The 25,091-nt window shown below is 35.4% G+C and overlaps 1 protein-coding gene across 1 annotated transcript in view; it reads left to right on the forward strand.

Annotated features, from left to right (window-relative positions):
- The window catches only part of LOC142318475 (lachesin-like), a 903,759-nt gene that overhangs the window by 801,223 nt on the left and 77,445 nt on the right, over positions 1-25,091 (forward strand). The window contains exon 10 of the mRNA XM_075355059.1: positions 13,409-13,546. Coding sequence (XP_075211174.1) covers positions 13,409-13,546 — 138 coding nt within the window. The remainder of the gene's footprint in view (positions 1-13,408; positions 13,547-25,091) is intronic.

Below are 25,091 nucleotides of genomic sequence, written 5' to 3' on the forward strand. Positions count from 1 at the left end.
TTCGACAGGAGCTGGGTTTAATGCGGCTTACTCCAGAGAGGACTACGGGTTATATGCTTTCCAGTAGGCAGGCCTGGGGAAATGTGGAGAAGCTAGCTACTAGAATATTAAAGATAAAATCCCGTGACGGTCGGGACCTCGATCGTGTGTAACCGTGCGTATGTTTAGTTAGGGAGGGCAGCCTTGATCTGGAGAGGACGGTTTGCCGAGGTCGACCGTTCTTGATGAGGAATTGCGAACCCCTTGCGGTAGTTTTTGTATAATGACAACTGGAAGCCGGATAACTTCATATAGGAACATCGCTAAAAACCTGCACAGGAAGTGGGGTACTCTAATGGGTCGCTTACTAATATAATATAAAATAAAAATCCGACCGGCAGCCCGACCTGTCATGCCGGTTTGTGGGAAGGGCTGTTATAGTAAAAAGGACACCCCCTACGCTGTTCTACGGTTAATTGCGGGTCTGGCGACAAATGACTAAAGAAAAAACATAGAAGTTGTTGTAAATGACTAATCAGGATTTAGAACTAGAGAACGATCACTCATATGATTTGCATTGAGAATTATCATCTTTCAAAAGCAAGTCACACGACGTAGAACACTCACTTATGGATCATGAATTATTAGGATTTATGAAGTTGTTTAAAGTATGAAATTGGGCCGGCAAGAGTTTTTGCACTTTTAATCAACATCAACATATTTGAGTAAATTTGACGAATTTTTTATTATATGATTTGTGTTATTAAGTATACATAAATATACATATATATATGTGTGTGTGTGTGTATGTGTGTGTGTATGTGTGTGTGTGTGTGTGTGTGTGTGTGTGTGTGTGTGTGTGTGTGTGTGTGTGTGTGTGTGTGTGTGTGTGTGTGTGTGTGTGTGTGTGTGTGTGTGTGTGTGTGTGTGTGTGTGTGTCAAAATATTCCAAATGATGTCTGGAATATGTAAATAAAATTGTTAGGGATGTAGGGCGTATATCGAAGTGAAACGAGCCGGCACTAGGTAAGGAAACTTGGTGAGTTGCATCAAACCAGTCAAATAAAACAAAAAACAAAAAAAAAACTAAAAGGTAAAGTAGTTTAATACTTTGTAAAATTTGGCATAAATAAATAATTTCGAGTTATATTTAGGAAAATTTTAAAAATCAAATTAATTAAACGGATTTTTACATTATAAAACCGTTTTTATTTCACGAAAATCGAGGATAAAATTATGGAAATAATTTTGAACGTGTGAAAGATGGTTTTTCTTCTGAAAATATTTGTTCACATTTACTTAAATATGCGTATAGCGATGAATATTTAATGTATTTTAACATACAACATAAATAAATGCCCCTTGTATCTTGCGGAAAACAAGTATTATCAGTGAAATAACTCCCAGAATATACATCCAGATACGTCCTTTGCTGTCATGTCACGCTGGAGTAGGCGGTTTATTGAATTCACCTAAAATTTATACTTGTTTTGTGTCACAGCCCTGACAATCTTCATTAACCAGCCGTTTTACTTCTATTATCAAAATAATTCTGTTTTTTAAAAAAAATAATATGTAAGCCTTACATACCAATTACCTTTACCAAAGGTAAATTTAAATGTTAAAAAGTAACAAATATTTATTTCATGATCAGTCTTCCGTCAATGTTCCATGGGCTTTAAAAATTAGATTGTGAAATATAAATCAGAGCTCTTCATTATAGTATAGCTCGAGCGTCCTCAGTTTTTATTGTTTGTGAACGATGAAAGAATTTTTTTTATTAAATATTTTTCATTTTTTCATGTGATCAGCTAGAGAGTAATATTGAGCAACTGGGAAGATAAATAAAAAAATTTATGTGGACACCACATAACGTCCTTGTACGCCTATTAAATTACATAAACACATTTTTTTTAAATGAAAAGTACTAAAAAATTTTATTTCATTAATATTTTCTGTTTTTTTTTTTTTTTTTAATCATAATTATTTTACAATGAGAGATTAATAATTATTAATAAATCAATTTATTTAAACTAAAAAAAAAACGTTAAAAAAGAATTCTGATAGGCATTCACCCGGGGATCAGGGCTGTAAATCTTTGCCTGCGAAATGAGGTTGTGGTGTTTGCGTCCAGGAGAGGTGGGACGCTCCGGCGTCTCATTGTCAATGATCGAACGGGGAATCCGTTGCGGCAGCACTGGTAGGAAGAATAAGACCTTAGTCTCGGTAGCGGATTCTCTGGATGTTTCCCCACTTGCGGCAAGGCATCGGAAGACCATATTCCTTGCGGGGGATTCCCTGCTTGAGACCGGGCATTGAAAGATCGTAGTCCCGTTGAGGGGACCCCTTATTAGATGTGAGACCAGAATGAACGAATCCCGGCTGTCTGGGTGGGGGCCTTGGGAATGGTTTAGCCGGGTCCAGGGTTGCTGTCCAGGAAATTTGAGACGATAGCATTTCCTGGAGTTGAGTTCATGCTTAGATGCGGATCCGACTCTGGGTAGCGGGGCAAAATAAAGAAAAAGAAATGAAAATCTGTCGTGTGAGTGTTATGCGTTAAATAAAACGACATGATAAGGGTACAAAGTATTTGCAAAGGATTTCTTGATCCTTTTCTCGTCATTTCAACAGATGAAACGTGGTTCCATTTATCATCATCATCATCATTCGTTAAAGGCTACAGATTGTCAATTTATCAATGTCAGTCTCCTTCAATATATGAACCGAGGCCCATCTCTTCTTTAACATTATTGATATGGCTGCTCTCGGTATATTTCTAGACCGGTAAAGATTTTTTACCAAAACCTTACCCTCGAATATATTCGTCAAGAACGGGTCATGTCATATTACATGTCCTTTCAAATTCGCTCTTCTTCTTCGTATAACATTTAGCAAGGATCTCCTCTCGCTCACTTCTGCTAACAGTTGATCATTTTCTTTTCCTAGCTTGTTCTTTTTATTCTCCTCCAAATCCACATTTTTATTGCTGCTTTCCCAAGCGTCCATATTTCACACCCATAAGTTAGAGGACTCCAGACATAAGTTTTAGAGAACCGTTTCCATTTATCTGGCTATGTTAATTTTCATGATTCGCTGTACTGGGCTACATAAAACCCAAATGAAACCCATCAGAAACCACTTCACGATTTAAAAAGTTGTGATTTATGTTCAATTTCCGGAAGCCGGATCATCGGGCCAATATTTTTTGAGAATGCTATTAATACCGACGTTTATTTACGACTGTACGAAAACTTTACGCATACTTGATTCCAGGAATACTTTTTTAAGGATACTTCCCACAAGATAAAGCGACTTGCCGCATTTCTAATCAGTCTCTCAGTCGTTTCCACCGAGATTTCACGAAAGAATAATCAATAAGGACTTCTCGCCACTCCAATCTCCAGACTTATGGCCGTGCGAATTATACCTCTGGTCTTATGTGAACGAGACGGTTTACAAGAACCAAACCCGTGGACGTTCGAAGAGTAGAAAGATAATTTACTACAAGAGGTTGCCAGGATTCCAGTTGGGTAATTCCAGAAAGTATTTTTAAACAGGATTCTCCGCGCGCAACTTTGTGGGACGGCTGATGGTGAGAATTTTGAATATACTTTAAAATTGTATTACAACATTCTCAACATTTTTTTTTGTTGAAAATCACTGTAATAGAGAATCAATAAATGTAATTTAATACTTTTACTTCTAAGTAAAGAAATTACTGTAATTGCGAAGAATTTCGGTTTTCATATTTCAATGGAAATATCAATTTTGACATCCTTAAGTTCATTTTGACTAGTTTCGGCTTGACGTCTGTACGTACGTATGTATCTCAAAAACAATTAACCGTAGTATGTTGAAATTTTGAATTTAGAACTGTGGTAACATCTAGTTGTCCACCTTCCCTTTTGATTGCAATCGACTGAACCAATAGTGTCCAAAAATGCCCAAAATCCAACAAAATTGTATTTTGAACTTCAACTGTAATAATAAGCCCTCATTGTTAGCTTTTCAACGATATATATCATAAGTGGTACATATTTTCATCGGTTCCAGAGTTATAGCCAAATAAAATTTTAATTAATGAAATGTTTGGATCTTACAAGGGGAAGGCACATCGGTTCGAATCAGATTTCATGTCCTTTTTTTTAGTTTTAACGTTGTTTTTTTTATTTTAAATATATTGATTTATGAATGATTATTAAAGCTCGATTCTAAAAAAAGGTTTTACGATAAATAATAATTCAGTAATAATTAAAAAAAGGAATAATACCAGACATTATTAATGAAATAAAATTCTATGTACTTTTCATTTAAAAAAAAAAAAAAATGTATGTAGGTAATTTAATAGGCGTACAAGGAAGTCATGCAGTGTCCATATCAATTTTTTTCTTTTCATTTTTAAACGTTTTTCCTTGGGCCGGTTTTATTTGGTCCACTCTATATTTACTTATAATTTCTTTAATATTGAAAACTTCATCTTTTTTAATTTAAACGTTTTTTTTTTTTTTTTTTTAATTTAAATATATTGATTTATTAATAATTATTATTAACCTCCGATTGAAAAAACAGTTTTACGTTAAATAATAATTCAATAATAATAATAAAAAAATAAACAATACCAGAAATTATTAATGAAATAGAATTTTATGTACGATTCATTTTGAAAATGTGTATATGTAATTTAATAGGCGTACAACGAAGTCATGTAATGTTGACATAAATTTTTTTCTTTTCATTTTAAAATGTTTATTTCCTGGGCCGGTTTTATTTGGTCCACTCTGTGTTTACTTATGGTTTCTTTAATGTTGTAACAAATTGTAAATTTTATTTTGAAACAAAAATAAATGTTGATGAAAAAAAATGTATTGAAGAATAACGGACAAAGGAAAAATAATACGAGATAAATTCATATTAAATGTTTTGTTTATTTAATTTTTGTATGTCATTCTCTTAAGTTTCCCCAACAACTTCTGAGCCGCTACGTATAAAAGTATATAATAGTGTTGAAAATAGTTTTACCCTTCTTTCTCGGCTGGAAAAATGATATTTATGTATATTATATAAATTTATTGACATTTTTCTGAGTAGTAAAGTATTACAATTCTTTCACCTTTCATCAAGAAGACTAATTAGCGTAATTGGAATACAGTAAAAAGTTTTATAAAGTTTTAATAACTAAATAATTGATTTAAATAAGAAAATCAATTCAGTCAATTAGCTGAGTAAAATTATTAAAATTATGTACTATATTATTTAGAATTAATTTATTAACAAGTTAAATTTTTTTATAATATTTTATTCCTTTTAACATTTAAATAATTCTAAACATTTTTTTTTTTTAAATCTGTTGTTTATAAATGAGATAAATTTTTCTAATCTGTATGGTATAAACAATAAAAAAATCCGGAAATTCAGTTTTTCTAAAAAATACCTCAATCTTTTTAATCTCTAATTTTTATTATAAATTAATTCTTTTAAATCTCTAAGAGGTGATAATAAATTTAAAAAAAGAAGCGATATGGACACCAATAGACTTCTCTGTACGCCTATAAAATTACTTCTTTTTTTTTTACCCCTACTCCCCTGAGTAGGACATACAATTAAGTAAAACCCTTATTTTTACACGGATTTGAATACTAGATCGTGGATACCGGTATTCTTTGGTGTTTGGGCTTCAATTAACCACCACACATCTCAGGAATGTAGTCTGCACAAGACTACACTTCATTTACACTCACGCATATCATCCTCTGAAGTATTATCTGAAAGGTAATTACCGGAGGCTAAACAGGAAAAAGAAAGAAAGGAAAGCGTCCTTAAACTCTAAGAGGACCTCCCCAATCACTGGCAGTTCGGCCTCCTCCCGGTTGGATCTTTTCTCTTTTCGCTTGCCTCCAATCCCCAGGAGGGGGTAACCGGACCCGATTATGTCGTTACTTCTCCAGGGACAGGACCTCGGTCTTAAACCGCCGGTTGGAGTTCTGGGACGACTATGTGTTCCCGGAATCCAATCCGGCGATCTCGGTCTTTTATTTCCCAGTCGTAGTAATCTCCTTCGAAGTCCTCACCTGTTTACCGGAATTGTCGGATGGGGCTGCCCGCCCTTCCTTACGCTAAAAGCCACGAAGTCTCCCTTCAGTGTTCTTAGCGTTTAACACTTTCATTGAAAACGTGTAAAAAGCCCTCCAATTATCCTCTGAGGCCAACATGATGAATACCAGGTTCTCTGGTCTTAATCTTTCAATACCTGTTTGGATTCACCATAAGTGCCATTCTTCATACTTAAATATGGCGTGCTCTGCTGTGTCCACCCGCTATAAAACATGCGACAGGGAGAATCACATCTACCACATATCTTGAGGTAATGTTCGAATATTGTATGTAATGTTAGAAAATAATGAAGTTACAAATATTTATATTTCTATTAAGTTTTTTTTGGTTATTATTGAAGTAATATTTACTGTAATTTTTTTTTACATAGATTAATAATTATTAATAAATCAATGTATTTAAATTAAAAAAAAAATAATAATAAAAATAAGATAGGAAATGAAGTCGGATTCTCGCTAATCTTCCTCCTGTAAGATCCAAATATTTCTTTAATTTAAATTTTATTTGGCAATAAATCTGGAACCAACAAAAATGAGTACCACTTAAGATTTAACGGTGAAAAACTCTCAATGAGGGCTTATTACTGCGGTTAAAAAAGTCCAAAAACCAATGTTTTTTTGTTTTTTTTTTTGATTTTGGGCTTTTGGCCACTTTTGGTTCAGTCGATTGCAATCAAAAGGGGATATGCACAACTAGATGTTACTACAGACCTAAATCCAACATTTCAACATTCTACGGCTAATCGTTTTTGAGTTACGGGAGATATATTCATACGTATAGACGTCACGCCGAAACTAGTCAAAATGGATTTTTTTTTTTTGTCTTCAGTCATTTGAATGGTTTGATGCAGCTCTCCAAGATTCCCTATCTAGTGCTAGTCGTTTCATTTCACATGAAACGACATTACATCTACATCCCTAACAATTTGTTTTACATATTCCAAACGTGGCCTGCCTACACAATTTTTCCCTTCTACCTGTCCTTCCAATATTAAAGCGACTATTCCAGGATGCCTTAGTATGTGGCCTATAAGTCTGTCTCTTCTTTTAACTATATTTTTCCAAATGCTTCTTTCTTCATCTATTTGCCGCAATACCTGTTCATTTGTCGCTTTATCCACCCGTCTGATTTTTAACATTCTCCTATAGCACCGCATTTCAAAATCTAATCTTTTCTTCTCAGATACTCCGATCGTCCAAGTTTCACTTCCATATAAAGCGACACTCCAAACATACACTTTCAAAAATCTTTTCCTGACATTTAAATTAATTTTTGATGTAAACAAATTATATTTCTTAGTGAAGGCTCGTTTAGCTTGTGCTATTCGGCATTTTATATCGCTCCTGCTTCGTCCATCTTTAGTAATTCTGCTTCCCAAATAACAAAATTCTTCCACCTCCATAATCTTTTCTCCTCCTATTTTCACATTCAGTGGTCCATCTTTGTTATTTTTACTACATTTCATTACTTTTGTTTTGTTCTTGTTTATTTTCACGCGATAGTTCTTGCGTAGGACTTCATCTATGCCGTTCATTGTTTCTTCTAAATCCTTTTTATTCTCGGCTAGAATTACTATATCATCAGCAAATCGTCGCATCTTTATCTTTTCACCTTGTACTGTTACTCCGAATCTAAATTGTTCTTTAACATCATTAACTGCTAGTTCCATGTAAAGATTAAAAAGTAACGGAGATAGAGAACATCCTTGTCGGACTCCCTTTCTTATTATGGCTTCTTTCTTATGTTCTTCAATTGCTACTGTTGCTGTTTGGTTCCTGTACATGTTAGCAATTGTTCTTCTATCTCTGTATTTGAACCCTAATTTTTTTAAAATGCTGAACATTTTATTCCAGTCTACGTTATCGAATGCCTTTTCTAGGTCTATAAACGCCAAGTATGTCGGTTTGTTTTTCTTTAATCTTCCTTCTACTATTAATCTGAGGCCTAAAATTGCTTCCCTTGTCCCTATATTTTTCCTGAAACTAAATTGGTCTTCTCCTAACACTTCCTCCACTCTCCTCTCAATTCTTCTGTATAGAATTCTAGTTAAGATTTTTGATGCATGACTAGTTAAACTAATTGTTCTGTATTCTTCACATTTATCTGCCCCTGATTTCTTTGGTATCATTACTATAACACTTTTTTTGAAGTCTGACGGAAATTCCCCTTTTTCATAAATATTACACACCAGTTTGTATAATCTATCAATCGCCTCCTCCCCTGCACTGCGCAGTAATTCTGCAGGTATTCCGTCTATTCCAGGAGCCTTTCTGCCATTTAAATCTTTTAATGCTCTCTTAAATTCAGATCTCAGTATTGTTTCTCCCATTTCATCCTCCTCAACTTCCTCTTCTTCCTCTATAAAACCATTTTCTAATTCATTTCCTCCGTATAACTCTTCAATATATTCCACCCATCTATCGACTTTACCTTTCGTATTATATATAGGTGTACCAGCTTTGTTTAACACATTATTAGATTTTAATTTATGTACCCCAAAATTTTCCTTAACTTTCCTGTATGCTCCGTCTATTTTACCAATGTTCATTTCTCTTTCCACTTCTGAACACTTTTCTTTAATCCACTCTTCTTTCGCCAGTTTGCACTTCCTGTTTATAGCATTTCTTAATTGCCGATAGTTCCTTTTACTTTCTTCATCACTAGCATTCTTATATTTTCTACGTTCATCCATCAGCTGCAATATATCGTCTGAAACCCAAGGTTTTCTACCAGTTCTCTTTATTCCGCCTAAGTTTGCTTCTGCTGATTTAAGAATTTCCTTTTTAACATTCTCCCATTCTTCTTCTACATTTTCTATCTTATCTTTTTTACTCAGACCTCTTGCGATGTCCTCCTCAAAAATCTTCTTTACCTCCTCTTCCTCAAGCTTCTCTAAATTCCACCGATTCATCTGACACCTTTTCTTCAGGTTTTTAAACCCCAATCTACATTTCATTATCACCAAATTACGGTCACTATCAATGTCTGCTCCAGGGTAAGTTTTGCAGTCCACGAGTTGATTTCTAAATCTTTGCTTAACCATGATATAATCTATCTGATACCTTGCAGTATCGCCTGGCTTTTTCCAAGTGTATATTCTTCTATTATGATTTTTAAATTGGGTGTTGGCAATTACTAAATTATACTTCGTGCAAAACTCTATAAGTCGGTCCCCTCTTTCATTCCTTTTGCCCAGCCCGTATTCACCCACTACATTTCCTTCCTTGCCTTTTCCAATGCTTGCATTCCAATCTCCAACTATTATTAAATTTTCATCTCCTTTTACGTGTTTAATTGCTTCATCAATCTCTTCGTATACACATTCTACCTCATCATCATCATGGGCGCTTGTAGGCATATACACGTTAACAATCGTTGTCGGTTTAGGTTTTGAATTTATCCTTATTACAATGACTCTATCGCTATGCGTCTTGAAATACTCCACTCTCCTCCCTATTTTCTTGTTCATCACGAAACCTACTCCTGCCTGCCCATTATTTGCATATATGTTCACAGAAAATCTTTTTTGATCGCTACTTTAGAAGGTACCATGAGGATTCTTGTCGCCCTACGCTGGTTGTGACAGTTTTCAATACCTTTCCTGTTGAAAGAAGCTTTATTTCTCCCAAAAATAAAGGGTCTACAATTTAAAGTTCTTCAAACCGGTTATAGAATGCCAAACTACGTAAAAAATCATCGGAAATATTGATTTACAATATTGGAATTAACAATAGATAAAATAAAAATTAGAAAATTATTTAGTTGAGGTACCTCACCCCTAAATCATAAAAAACATATCAAATTCATTTAAAATTAATATTTATTCATTTCATAATGTATTTTGGGGCGACACAAAATAGAAAATTAGTAAAAATTTACATAGTGATACAAATAAAAAAGAAAATAAAAGAATAAAAACGCAGTAGAACTACCAAACAACAAACCGAAAAAGCAACAAAACTATTAACGAAAACTGTAATAACAACCACGAATACTCGGAGCGAGAAAAACGCAACCGCAATCATCAAGAGCTGACCCAACCTAATTAATTATTACTTCTCTCTTTTCCTTTTTAGCCTCCGGTAACTACCGTTTAGATAATTCTTCAGAGGATGAATGAGGATGATATGTATGAGTGTGAATGAAGTGTAGTCTTGTACATTCTCAGTTCGACCGTACCTGAGATGTGTGGTTAATTGAAACCCAACCACCAAAGAACACCGGATCCACGATCTAGTATTCAAGTCCGTGTAAAAATAGCTGGCTTTACTAGGACTTGAACGCTGGAACTCTCGACTTCCAAATCAACTGATTTGGGAAGACGCGTTCACCACTAGACCAACCAGGTAGCTTAATTATTTATTACTTAAATAATCAAAACATTACTGTTGATTAGTCAAGGTTAGAGAGCGAAGCGAGCGTAGGTTATGTTTGGTTAGATTATATTACTTATTTTCATGTTTATATCTTTAAATATGTTTCACTATGATACAAGTATTTTTTTCGATTTTCATAGTGTTATGTGTTATTTGTATCACTATGTAAATTTTTACTAATTTTCTATTTTCCGACACCCAAAATACATCATTAAATGAATAAATATTAATTTCGAATGAATTTGATATGTCTTTTTTTTTTGATTTCGGGGTGAGGGGACCTCAACTAAATAATTACAAAAAATTAATATTTAATCGAATTGAACGTAAAGTGGCGGACATGAATACAAACACAAAATTACAACATCAATTTTCTGTCGTAATTCAGCTATTTTTAATCGATTTAAAAAAATAAAATGTCATTTTTTTTCAAAATAAAAGGCTTAATATTTTAGTAAATTACCTAAATTTTCATAAAACTAATATTTATCGAGATATAACGGATTGAAAAATAAACATGGCCGCCATTTTGTAATTTGAGAATTTACTTAAGTCTTGATTTTTTGGTAATTTTAAAACTTTATTAGCAAGACGCTTACCAAATATTAATCTGATTCATCCATCCGAATTTGAGATATAAATTTTTATATAAAAATAACGAAATTACGGACAGGAGGAGAACGAAACAGAAATTGCCATTTTTCCTAAGGATATTTTTTGTTTAGTTTTACAAGTAGAATCCGGTTAAGTATAACCAGCCCATCATATCTGTTTCGGTTTCGCCTGGCATCTGATGAGCTGTGCGTCTACGGGGAGGTCCAGTCAATTGAATACGTGATGTTTGACAGCTCTGCTCTTGGGCGGAGCTAGAGACCGGGCCGCCCTCATTCCATACTACTGTACGGTACAGACGTGTGAGCGGGAGCCATGGTATACGCCAAATACAGGGGAATACTGGTGACATACAGACGACGGTGCTGTCTACGTGTGATATCCGGATACCGGGCTGTTTCAGGAGCGGCTGCAGAGGTTCTAGCGGGACTTCTTCCTATCGATCTGGTGGTTGAGCAACGGAGAAGGATGTAGAAGATTAGGGCTCTCCCACCAGAAGAGAGACGGCCGCAAAATAATAACATAACGGTCGAGATGAACAACATATGGTAGAGGAGATGGGACCGGTGCGAGAAGGGACGGTGGACACATCGGATACTTAGTGATGTCAAGCGATGGAGCGGCAGACGCCACGGCTTCCTAGAATATTATTACTTAACGGAGTTCCTGACGGGCCATGGAGGACATAGGTCATACCTGTTCAGGTTCTGCCTGGACCATTCCGATGAATGCCCTGTCTGCCACGAGGAGGAAACCGCCTACCATGCGTTTTTGTGAGCAAGATACGATCGTGAGAGAAAAGATTATTAGATGTTTTACATAAAGAGGATACGTTCACACCAGAAGTGCAAGATATATTATTATACTCGGAGACGAACTGGAAGGCTGTTGCTGACTATACCAGGACAGTCCTGCGGGACTTAATTATCTGGGAGAAGACCTGCATAAGAGCTAGGCGTCGGAGAACACGTGGGCAGACAAGCCCTCGGCCGAGCGCCTAGGGGACCCCCGGGCGCGTGAGGGTCGCCTTGGTGCGATGAAGTTGCGGGAACTTCGCACATGTGTTGGATGGCAAGCTGGGTGGCTTGGTATTTTAGGTATGAATTGTACCTGTGAAACGAGTAACAGTTGTGTACAGCTTGTGTGGGTTACGCTTCTGGTGTGACATACTCTGTATATTTTTATCTTCTACTTGGCATATAACTTTTAGTTTTAGATATTATGTAAAAAAAATTGTTTGTTGTATATGGTTAGCTGTATTTGTACATGTATCATGTATAATTTGTATTATGTTTTGTACTGTATATTTTATTACCTCATGTTAGAATCTTTATTGTGTTTTCAACTTAAAATCTGTACTTGTAGTATGATATGACGTATGACTATGTGTAGGCGATCTCCCCCTACCTGATGTAATGCGTTATTAGCTATGCAGGGTAGGTGGAAAACCAGGGGTGGAGGTTTAGTCGGTAATGTGCAGGTATACATACGCTCTTCCTAAAACCTAGCGGGACCTGTTAGTTACCCTGACACTGCTTGGGCGTCAGTAAAATGGATTCCTTACCTCTACAAAAAAAAAAAGAAAGAGTGACCGGGCCACCCTGGAACTTAGATATCAAGGGGAAAATCGGCTACTCACAAGCGGCGAGAGCCGCATTGTCGGACTCTGTAGGAGTTCCTTGATGCGATCGCTTTGTTCAACCTACATTAGTAGTTTACTTAAGGGAAAGACTCCTAACGCACTGCTGTGGGAAGCTAACCTTTAGATATATGGCTGACCACTAGCCAGTTAATACTCTAAACGCTTTAATATGGTTGACAAATACTTGCTGGCATTCAGCGACCTAGACGTAGAAGGGAATTGGTGTCTAGACAAAGTAAATTTTAAATTATGGATGTCATATATGTTTTTAGTAGTTAAGGGGGTGCCCCTACCCATTTTAATAAATATAAGACAAGTGAGGGGTTGGGACACGCAAGCCGGTGGTGTTTGACAACACGCTTAGTCCGCTCACGCTGTCAGGTCTAGAATCTATTCAGGACAGTGGTGGCTAAACTGTTTCGAGGCTCAGTAGATGTTTGTGGCACAGATATTCGATCTTTTGCTTTAGGGCGACCGAATAGGATGGTGGCGGGAGAAATGCCAAGCAAAACAAACTGACCCATTATTTTAGAAACATTTTGTTTATGTATTTGATTGTTTTTATTTTATTTTGTTTCTTTTTAGAAGAACATCTACGTTGAAAAATCAAGAAAATTATTTATTCCTTTGCATTATATTAAAAAAGAATTAATTTTAAAATAGTATAAATTTTTTTTTTTCTCTTTAGTTCCACCTATGCTGACAATTCCCAATCAGTTGGAAGGAGCATATACAGGACAAGATGTAGCTCTTGAATGTCATACAGAAGCTTATCCGACATCAATAAATTACTGGACGACTGAAAATGGAGACATGATTGTTTCAGGTAATTAAATTAACTTTTTAATCCGTTTTTTCTTTTCTATTTTTTCTTAGATTTATTTTATAATGATCATTTTCTATGTAAACTCACATATTAAATTTTTTTATTTATTTCTCACCTCGCAATCTGGTACTCTATATACCACATTTAAACAACACGATCTACATTTTGCTTTGTATAGCATAAGTTTTTGTATTACAAGTTTCATTTTGTGATCGTTTTCTCTTCTTCTGATCTAGTTTATCTTCTTTCTTTTTTCTTGATTTTTCCTAGATGCTTTGTAAATTTTATTATTTTAAATTTTAAACTCTTTAGTGAATTTAATATAAGAATGGTTTTTAAAAGGTCTTTTTTATATATATTTTTTATTTTCTACGTTTTATCTTCATAAGTTTACACTTTACAGCTTTGCTAGCGCACAGGTTTGAGCATATTTAGCGAAATATTGGATCGGTACGTTACACAATGTGTGCAATCAAAACATAGACCTAAACGATTTTATATCCGGATAACTAAGATCCGGTCAATCAAGAATGTACCTGATGAATTAAACAGTTAGTACTCGACGTGTTGATACGCCGTTTGAATCGTGTAAATCGGACGAGCGGTTGCCGAGATATTACAGTAGTAGCTTCCCGTTGCACCCGCTCCACAATTTCCTAACGACTCGCCGGGGGTAATTGAAAATATTATAATCTGACGGGTACGGCTAGGAGCGAATGGGATTTTTATCAATGGGGTCAAAAAAATATTTCAGAGCGCTAGGACATACCGTTTTCGAATTATTTGTGATTTTCGTCCGAAATTCGAATCCAGTTAAAAATTACTAAATTTTCCCAAAACTTCGATATATATTTCGCATATATATCGATATATATACGGTATATCGATGTATTATAAATATACACTTGACTATCACAAGACATGTACTAACAAATCGGGATTTTCCGCTACTGATCGGTAAATTCCGGTGCTATGCTACGGGGACGTACACACAGACAAATGCTTTTTAGTAGGGTAGAATATGTAACGTTGTTATAAATTAATAATACATATATGTGAAGTCTCTGATTTTTTTTTAACCTCCGGGACCACTGTTAGGTATTGGAGAGAGGGGTGGAGAGAGAGGCGCGCACACAAACACCCACACACACATGCATTAAGTTGGTGAGAAGGGAGGGAAGGGAAAGAGAGAAAGACAGAGAGTTAAAATTTTAAGTCGTATAGATCATTCTACCAGAAAAGGATATATCTTGAAAGGTGCTTGTAAAATTAAAAATAAGAAAAAAATCATTTAAACTTAGTCTCGGAAATCCTTTTTATTTTTTTTTACCTCCGGATCCACGGTGAGGTATTGATTCAGAGGAGAAGATGAATGATTTGTACCGTGTGTAAAAAATGCCATGCTTGACGGAGATTCGAACCCGGGACCTCCGGATGAAAGGCCGAGACGCTATCACTCGCCCCACGGAGACCGGTCTGATGGCTGATACTAGAATGACTTCTTCTAGTAGGAGCTGTGTCCCCCAATCGGCATACCGCTCAGTTCCTTTCAGGACATGGTGCATTTAGGGACAAATTGGCTAAGTTTAGGTTGGTTGATTCCGGCTTCTGTCCGGACTGTAGGGTCGATGAAACTGTGGACCATGTCCTCTACACATGTCCCCGGTACGAAGCTGAACGTACCAGAGTTAGTAGGGAACTCGAGAGAGTAAACTCAGTTTTGGATTTACGAGTCAACTGGAGGACTCGTAGTGAATGGAAAATAGTTGCTGGCTTCCTTCGCTTCCTCGCCCTGAGCAGGACCGCCGAAGGAATTTAGTAGGTGTTAGGAACCTGGGTGGCTAGGGACCGCCTGGGCAGTTGATTGGCCGAAGGTAGGCGCTTAGGCAGCGTGCCTCGGTTAGATGTATTTGTGGTATGCATTAAATCAGGCTGTCGGCGGAGTTGCGGCCGTTGTCGGTGGGCCGGACTATTCTTGCGGTTGCGCTCCGACGAGGGCGTTTTTGAGCCGAAATCACTGTCGGCGGGGCTTCTCTGGGTGCTGCTCAGGCGGTACGTAGGGGAGTCTCGACGGCAATTGCGAAAGATGGTGAATGTCACGCGGGACTCCGCGATGGCGCTGTGCGGGGGTAGGCGTTAAATCTCCTCTCCCGGGCAGACCGGAGCGGAGTCAGATAGTAACTCATTTTGAGTATTAAGCGGGGTTCTTAAGGGAACTAGGTCTAAATTTCGATGTACAAACTTTAGTGGGAAGTTTATTAAAGAGGTTGTTAGTGCGGATCTGAGACATTCAGAAAGTGGCTCTTTATAGTAGGATCTAGGCGCGGGGTCTTCTTTCCGCGGTTAGGTTTCCTAGCTTAGTTCTTGAGGGCGACGTGGTAGCTGCAGGTGTCCTTTGTCTTCATTCTGAAGGCATAAACACGTAAATCTATCTCGGGGTGAACTTTACCGATGTAGATGTCCCTCGGGGCATCTGCATCGGTGGCATCTCTGCGGAGCCTGGACTGAAAGCTGTGTGGCACAATCAGTTTGAGGGCGAGAAGATGTCCTCCGTTAAAGCCACTACTGGCTACGAACGGAGGGGGTGGTGTAGCGACCGGACACGCTACGAGGTGAGATCTTCTCCCCTCGGGGGGGAATCGAGATGTGTGCAGCAGTTCGAAGGATTTTTAAAAAATTAAAAGGCCTACGTTTTAAGTTCCTAATTTAAATAATCCTGTATCTTAATAAAGATTCTTCTTTATTTTCATAAGAAAATATCTTGTAAATTTCTTTCATCGTTCATAAATCATTCTTTATATCTGTATTTATGTCCATTGTGAGTTTTTTTAATTGATAAATATTATTTTTAAATCATCTTTAATTCGACATACACAAATCAAACGATTCATACTGTACCAGATTTTATACCAACCTTCACGTAAAATATTTTCATGTGTTTTTTTCATATCCTTAGATTATGTATGATAGAACACATAGAAGCCATTCACTATATCCGTTAAAAAGAAAACTATTTAGGGTAGGGTAGGTTACAAGAAGACGGCTCAGTGACATGAGTGAAAAATGGTAAGTTTTCTTTTAACGTACACATAGATTGACGTTCACTAGCTTTATTTCGGGTTAAAATAGATTTCACAACACACGTTACACTGAAAAAACTAATAATAAAGATTTAATAAAGTAATATTAATATCTTTATTTTCATTACAGTCGCTTCATTAAATTAAATATTTATGAATACCCACTATTACGTAAGTTGGTATTTAAATATTAAATGTCGTCAAGCGCATTAGATTTAAATAGACTAGTTTTAGTAACATATAAAAATCATATCGGAACAATCGATTGTAATTTTTGATAATTTCTTTGTACAGAGTAATTCAAGAGGATAGGGCAATACTTTGACAACTCATTCTAGAGGCTAAAAATAAGAAAAAAGTTCATATAAGCATAGGTCCGAAATCGCTTAGCGAGTTATACAGAGTGAAAGATTTCGCCCAAGTTTCAGTTCCTCCGAGAAAAGAGACGTCCAGGTCCAATCGTCATTTAACTGTTGGTTATTTGTTGTAATTTTGGAGGCATCTCAAACCCGTGTTTTTCTATGTATTTTGCAGTGAATTCACTCTTTTAGCGTGAAAATTTAACTAAAAACAGGAAGTAATTGTGGAGGAGTGATCTCCCTTGAATGTTCCAGCTTTCTTATGATGGGGTCAAAAGTCGAATTGATGTCGTACGTGGCCATATTTTATTAATAATGGGCGTACAAGGAAGTCATGTGGTGTCCATACCAGATTTTTATATTCAATTAAAAAAACTGTACTTTACAAAACCTTTAATTTGGGAATTTCAATAACGGTATTGACACGTCCCTTTTATTTTAATTATTTTATAATAATTTTCATTACTAGTACACGAGTTTTTTAAATGCGTTTCTAGCATGGAGAAGCACAGTTATTCAAATCTAACAGATGCATTTTTAATATCAAGGAATTTCTACAACAATATCTATAAAGGAAGTGTATATGGGATAAAAGAGAGCGAAAGAGACAGACTGAGAGAGAGAGAGAGAGAGCGAAAAAAGAGAGCTATAATTTTCCCATCCTTATACAGAATAATTCAAGAGGATAGGTCAATACTTTGATAACTCATTCTACAGGCTAAAAATAAGAAAAAAGCTCATATAAACATAGGTCCGAAAACGCTTCGTTAGCGAGTTATACAGAGTGAAAGATTTCGCCCAAGTTTCAGTTCCTCCGAGTAAATTAAGGCTTTCTCAAATTCTGGGAAGGTCAATTAAGAGACAAATTCAATTGTTTCTTATGGTTTTTGAGCTGGGAAATTGAAAAAAAGTGGTCCCAGACCTGTTTCTGTCTTAGTTTCTAAGATATCCCATGTAAAAAGCCAAAAATAGGTTCAAAAAACACATTTTTTAAACATAAATTGTAGAGAATTTAATTATAAGAAGATTGATGAAAATAATGTCAACAGAAGACAAATAAAATTTTAAACATGTCGACTCTTATTAACAACAAAACCGACGAAAACTTATAAGAAAATGTTACAAAAAAAGAAAACAGATGTGTCTCTAGTAGGTACAATAATTTTAGACCTGCGGAAAACAAGTTGGCAACACTGATTTTTTTCATCACAATTTGTTTAAATACTACTCATTGTTGTCAGTTAATTGTGGTAATCTGTTAAATAACCTTTCGCTGATTGATCGTGTTTGCAGTACTACGTCGAATTCTTATCGTAAAAATTTCAGAAAACTGTTAAGAAGTGTAACTTTATATTCATTTTACAGTGCACATGAAATACTACTTGTAAGCAGCATTTTATCATTATCATAAAAAAACAGTAAGTATTCTTTCTGTCTCCAGTTATTTTCTACTGTACATAACGAAAAAGTTTTTTCAATCTATTAAAAATGAATGTTTTGTTGTTAATAAAAGTCGACATGTTTAAAATTTTATCTGTTTTCTATTGACAGTATTTACATCAATCTTCATATAATTAAATTCTCTACAATTTATGTTTAAAAAATGTACGATTTATTACCAATTTAACAACGTTATTGTACGTCAAACGTAAAAAAATGTGTTTTTGACCCTATTTTTGGCTTTTTACATGGGATATCTTAGAAACTAAGACAGATACACTTCTAAGACCTATTTTTTTTTTTTTGATTTCCCAGCTCAAAAACCATAAGAAACAATTGAATTTTCCCCTTAATTGACCTTCCCAGAATTTCAGAAACCCTTAATTTACCCGGAGGAACTGAAACTCGGACGAAATCTTTCACTCTGTATAACTCGCTAACGAAGCGTTTTCGGACCTATGTTTATATGAGCTTTTTTCTTATTTTTAGCCTCTAAAATGAGTTGTCAAAGTATTGCCCTATCCTCTTGAATTATTCTGTATAAGGTTGGGAAAATTATAGCTCTCTTTTTTCGCTCTCTCTCTCTCTCTCTCTCTCTCTCTCTCTCTCACTCTCTCTCTCTCAGTCTGTCTCTTTCGCTCTCTTTTATCCCATATAAACTTCCTTTATAGATATTGTTGTAGAAATTCCTTGATATTAAAAATGCATCTGTTAGATTTGAATAACCGTGCTTCTTCATGCTAGAAACGCATTTAAAAAACTCGTGTACTAGTAATGAAAATTATTATAAAATAATTAAAATAAAAGGGACGTGTCAATACCGTTATTGAAATTCCCAAATTAAAGGGTTTTGTAAAGTACAGTTTTTTTAATTGAATAATAAAATCTGGTATGGACACCACATGACTTCCTTGTACGCCCATTATTAATAAAATATGGCCACGTACGACATCAATTCGACTTTTGACCCCATCATAAGAAAGCTGGAACATTCAAGGGAGATCACTCCTCCACAATTACTTCCTGTTTTTAGTTAAATTTTCACGCTAAAAGAGTGGATTCACTGCAAAATACATAGAAAAACACGGGTTTGAGATGCCTCCAAAATTACAACAAATAACCAACAGTTAAATGACGATTGGACCTGGACGTCTCTTTTCTCGGGTTATTCGAATACATTAAAGAACGGCTACTTTCAATGATGAATGTCTGTTAACGCGTTGAAACAATTGATATACTGAAAAGTTCATAGTAAAACATATGTTTTAACCGCAAACAGCATGATTAATTTTAAATTTATGATGATGACGTAGGTCATCATTACTTTCAGCGATATGGGTGTTATACCATCGATCATTATTTAATGTATACAGTGATAATTATTTACGGTCCTAACTTCAAAATCATTGTTGGTTTTTATAATGCAACAGCTTCTCAAATAACGCTGTAAATTTATACCGATGTTCTGCATCAATCGGTCATCATTACTTTCAGAGAAAGCTGGTCTTGTGGATTTTTTATTTTTTATAGTTGTGGTAGCTATTTATTGACAGCTTGTTATTTTATTTATATTTCAATAAGAAAGGGGATTTCTCAGACGTATTTTTCATTAAATAAAAGAAGGGCGTATCACGAAAACGGTGTGTCTTAGGCGAATTGTGATGCGGTTTTCAAAGGTTAATGTGAAAGCGTACCTTGAGATCACCCGGACTGATAGGTCCTAGTCCCATGCGTCTAGCGGCCACCGTTCTCGAGATACTAGTGCGAGCGAAATACGCATACGTCAATTCACCTCAAACCCACTTTTCACCATGAATTTTTCATTAAATTTACTCCTTAATCTTGTAAATCATCAATAAATAATATATATGTACCTCACAGTGAAATTATTCTACTTCCTGAACCAGGGGGGTTTTTTTTCCCCCCCTACTTCCCCGGGCCGGGTATCCATTCAAGTATGCCCAACCCGGGAAAGTGTCCTTTAAACTCAAAGGAGGGCTCCCCACCCGCCGGCTGTACGTCCGGCACAGCAGGTCAGCCTCCCCGGTTGGATCTTTTGTTTTAACGTGCCTGAGGAATGATCTTCTCCTCATAGCTGCCTGCCTTAACGAAAATATTAAACTACAAGTTACCACGGGGCTTCAATGGCCTCTTAAAAGGGCTACATCATCTTTAGCCTTTAGCACTATCTTGGCAAACTCCTCCATTTTGTTCCGATTGTCAGTGGATCGCAGGAGAAAAAGAAGCAGATTCTCCGGATTTAATTCTTGGAGCCCTGCACGTCGTCTATGTTTAGTCCATCTATTACAGTGGAACAGAGTATGTTCGGCAGTATCCGAATCCTGGCAGAACATGCAAATAAGTGCTGGTCTTCTACCGAATCGATGTAAATAATATTCGAAGCTACCGTGCCCAAAAAGTATTTGAGTAAGATAATAACCAACCTCCCCGTGTCCTCTATAAAGCCACATGCCCAAGTCGGGTATCAATCTCCTGGTCCAGGTAGCTTTAGTGGAAAGATTCCATCTGTCCTGCCATATGCGCCTGATGTTGGCTCGGGCTTCTTGTTTTGGCACGCCACGATACCTAAGTGATCGCTCTTTAACTAAGAGGTCGATAGGGGGAACCGATGATAATACACAAGCCGCATCGTAAGAGATGGTGCGGTATGCAGAAGTAATGTTTATAAGAGCTTGCCTATGCAGAGTTCTGAGTCTTACGACATTTCTTGCAACACAAAGTGCTTTTTCCCATATAGGTGCAGCATACAATAATACAGAGGTTAAAGTTGAGGCGATGATCCGCCGCCTAGATGCACGTGGAGCTTCATGTCCAGCCAACAATCTTGTTAAAGCCTTTGCGGTATTCTCGACCTCTTTACATTTCTGTGCGAGATGAGGACTAAACTTCAGAGCCGGGTCTATAATGACACCAAGATATTTTGTTACTGCCACACGGTCTAGTCTGCGATCGCCCACGCGGAGATTTAGGTCTCTGAGTCGCCTTCTTCCAGCCAGAAAAATATAGTGACATTTATCTAAAGACAAAGATAGTTCCTGAGCCATCTGTGAATGTATGTTTCGAAAGCAGCGATGAAGAATCAGGCAGTACAAAAAACAATGATTTTGATTTTGAATTATCTTCCGATAAGCCGCATCTTATATCATAAGGTGAATTACATGACTTGATTAAGGATTTAAATTTATCAAAAAATCCAGTTGAATTGTTAGGATCAAGACTTCAATGTTGGTTTTTACTTCAAAAAAATACCAAAATTTCGGGCTTTCGAAGCCGACAAAAAGAACTTTCTCAGTACATTATTGATGAAAATAATTTGGTTTATCGCACAAATATTGATGAGCTTATATTGTATTTAGAACAAGTTCATAAACCTGAGGACTGCCGGCTTTTCATAGAATCGTTCAATTATAGTTTAAAATTGGTTCTACTACACAACGGTAACAAATATCCTTCGATACCGATCGCTTACAGTATTAATTTGAAAGGTACATACGATGTGATGAAAGACGTTCTTGAAAAAATAAATGATAAAAAACATAGCTGGAACATATATGGTGATTTGAAAGTTATAGGTATTTTGTTAGGCATGCAGTTAGACTATACTAAGTACACGTGTTTTATTTGCGAATGGGACAGCCGAGCTAGGGATACACATTATGTTACCAAAGAGTAGAAGAAACGAGACAACTTAACTCCAAAACGAGCCCTTAGTTGAACCCAAAAATATATTTTTACTCCCTCACCATATCAGGCTAGGACTAATAAAAAAAAATTTTGTAAACGCATTGAAGAAGGATATTTCTGGATTTTTGTTCATCAGACAGAAATTTCCGAATGGAAGGGAAGGAAAAATTAAAGAAGGAATATTTGTTGGTCCTCAAATAGGAAAGTTGGTCAAAGATGATGTATTTAACTCGATGTTAAATTATGTAGAAAGTTCAGCTTGGGCTTCATTTAAAGACGTTTGCAAAGGTTTTCTCGGCAAACAAAAATCCGAACATTACCACGATATTTTCAATCAACTTCTTACTTCGTACAGAGCTTTGGGATGTAATATGTCTTTGAAAATACATTTCTTCCACTCATATCTAAATTTTTTCCCGGACAATCTCGGAAACGTAAGTGACGAATACGGTGAACGTTTCCGCTAAGACATTTCCGTGATATAAAACCGCTATAAAGGAAAATGTAATACTAAAATGCTAGCCGATTACTGTTGGAGATTAATTCGGGATGCGCCTGAGAATATTTATAAAAGAAAAGCATCAGCGAAATCATTCAAACATAGATCTGACCGTACAAAATTATAAATTTTACAAATTTTATCGATATTTTCCTTCAATTTTTTTTTTTTAAAGTGTAATTTATTTATAACTAAGGTGGATAGAAAAATTGTATTTACAAATCTGTAATATACGCAAACACTAAAAAAAACGTTTTGTCTATCAGTGTAATTATTGACCTCTTATTGAAAAAAAAATTACAATAATTAATATTTCAATAGTAACGATAAATAAAAAATATGAAAACATATCAGAAGTTATTAATGAAATAAAATTTTATGTACTTTTAATTTTAAAAAGAAAAAAGTGAATATGTAATTTAATAGGCGTACAAGGACGTCAGGTGGTATCCACATCAAATTTTTAATTAATGTATTGAATATTGATACCTTTTTTATATTATTTCTTCATAATTAATTTTCATTTAAAAATAGTATTTTATCATTTTTTTCCAATTATATCGATAAAATTCATTCAGTTGTAATTTTGTAAAAGAATAATTTAGTATTATATTGAACATTTATAAATGAAGAATGAAAAGAAAAAATGAGTATGATTTAATAATTTTTAGAATATACTTTATAAAAAAAAAGCAGTTATTAGGGAAATATGTTACATTTTTTTGTGATGCTGACAGTATTACATAGCGCGTCATCTTGTCAAATTACTAACTGATTAATTGTCAGTCGTTACAAACTCAAATATCCCGGATATGTCATACATTAGTTACACTGTATTTATGTAACCTGTTAATGTAATTTATTATTATCCGGTAACACGTATACATAACAGAGATAGCGAAATTGTAATTTCTATAACTTGTTGTACACTCGAAATAACTTATCTGTACATTGTATTGTAATTGATGAGAGATTTTTTTTTTTTAAAGGGGTAGAAATAATGTAATGCATAATATTTAAGGGCACGATAATTAATCAGTATAATAACTTTTCTTTTCTCACTTAATTTTCTCATACATTTTTTTGCGCAACTACATTAGAGTAGTAAAATCTTAGAATTTTTCAAAAAGATTATGAAATCTAATTTGTGTCGGGCTTAAAAAACTTTACACGGTATCAATGGCGGTCATTAGATCAAATTAATCCGGGTACTGCTCTAGAAACATTTTTTCTGGGCCTTTTCAAGGCCATGGTTTAAGTTTACTGTAAAATAAAAGAACCGAAAAAAATGAATCAAATAGAATAGCTGGAAGCAGGATAATAATCTTTCTTTTTCCTGTTTAGCCTCCGGTAACTACCGTTTAGATAATTCTTCAGAAGATGATATATGTATGAGTGTGAATGAAGTGTAGTCTCTTGTACATTCTCAGTGCGACTATTCCTGAGATGTCTTGTTAATTGAAAAACCCGACCACCAAAGAACACCGGTATCCACGATCTAGTATTCAAATCCGTGTAAAAATAACTGGCTTTACTAGGACTTGAACGCTGTAACTCTCGACTTCCAAATCAGCTGATTTGGGAAAACGCGTTAACCACTAGACCAACCCTGTGGGTTAGGATAATAATCTAATTCTACACTTTATCACGTTCAAGAAGATGGTACACGGTTTAACCAAATAAATAATAAAATATCAATACAGATAATATGTTTTAGTTTTTTAGCACAATTTTTTCCTTCTACCTGACCATCCAATATTAAAGCGACTATTCCAGTATGCCTTAATATGTCTCTCTTCTTTTAACTATAATTTTCAAAATACTTCTTACCGCAACACCTCTTATTTGTTACTTTATCCAGCCGTCTGATTTTTAACATTCTTCTATGGCACCGCATTTCAAAACCTTCTAATCGTTTCTTCTCATGTACACCGATCGTCCAAATTTCACTTCTATACAAATCTACGCTCCAAACATATACTTTCAAAAATGTTTTCCTGACATTTAAATTAACTTTTGATGTAAAAAAATTATATTACCGACTGAAGGCTCGTTTCGCTTTTGCTATTCGGCTTTTTATATCGCTCCTGCTTCGTCTGTCATTAGTAATTGTACTTCCCAAATAACAAAATTCTTCTACCTCCATAATTTTTTCTCTTGCTATTTTTATATTCAGTGGTCCATCTTTATTATTTCTACTACATTTCATTACTTTCGTTTTATTCTTGATTATTTTCATGCGGTAGTTTTTCACTAGGTTTCATCCATGCCATTCATTGTCTCTTTTAAATCGTTTTTACTCTCGGCTATAATTACGATATCATCAGCAAATCGTAGCATCTTCAACTTTTCACCTTGTACTGTTACTCCGAATCTAAATTGTTCTTTAACATCATTAACTCCTAGTTCCATGTAAAGATTATAAAGTAACGGGTATAGGGAACATCCTTGTCGGACTCCCT

The sequence above is a fragment of the Lycorma delicatula genome, chromosome 1 (assembly GCF_047948215.1).
Source record: "Lycorma delicatula isolate Av1 chromosome 1, ASM4794821v1, whole genome shotgun sequence".
Classification (NCBI taxonomy): Eukaryota; Metazoa; Arthropoda; class Insecta; order Hemiptera; family Fulgoridae; genus Lycorma; species Lycorma delicatula.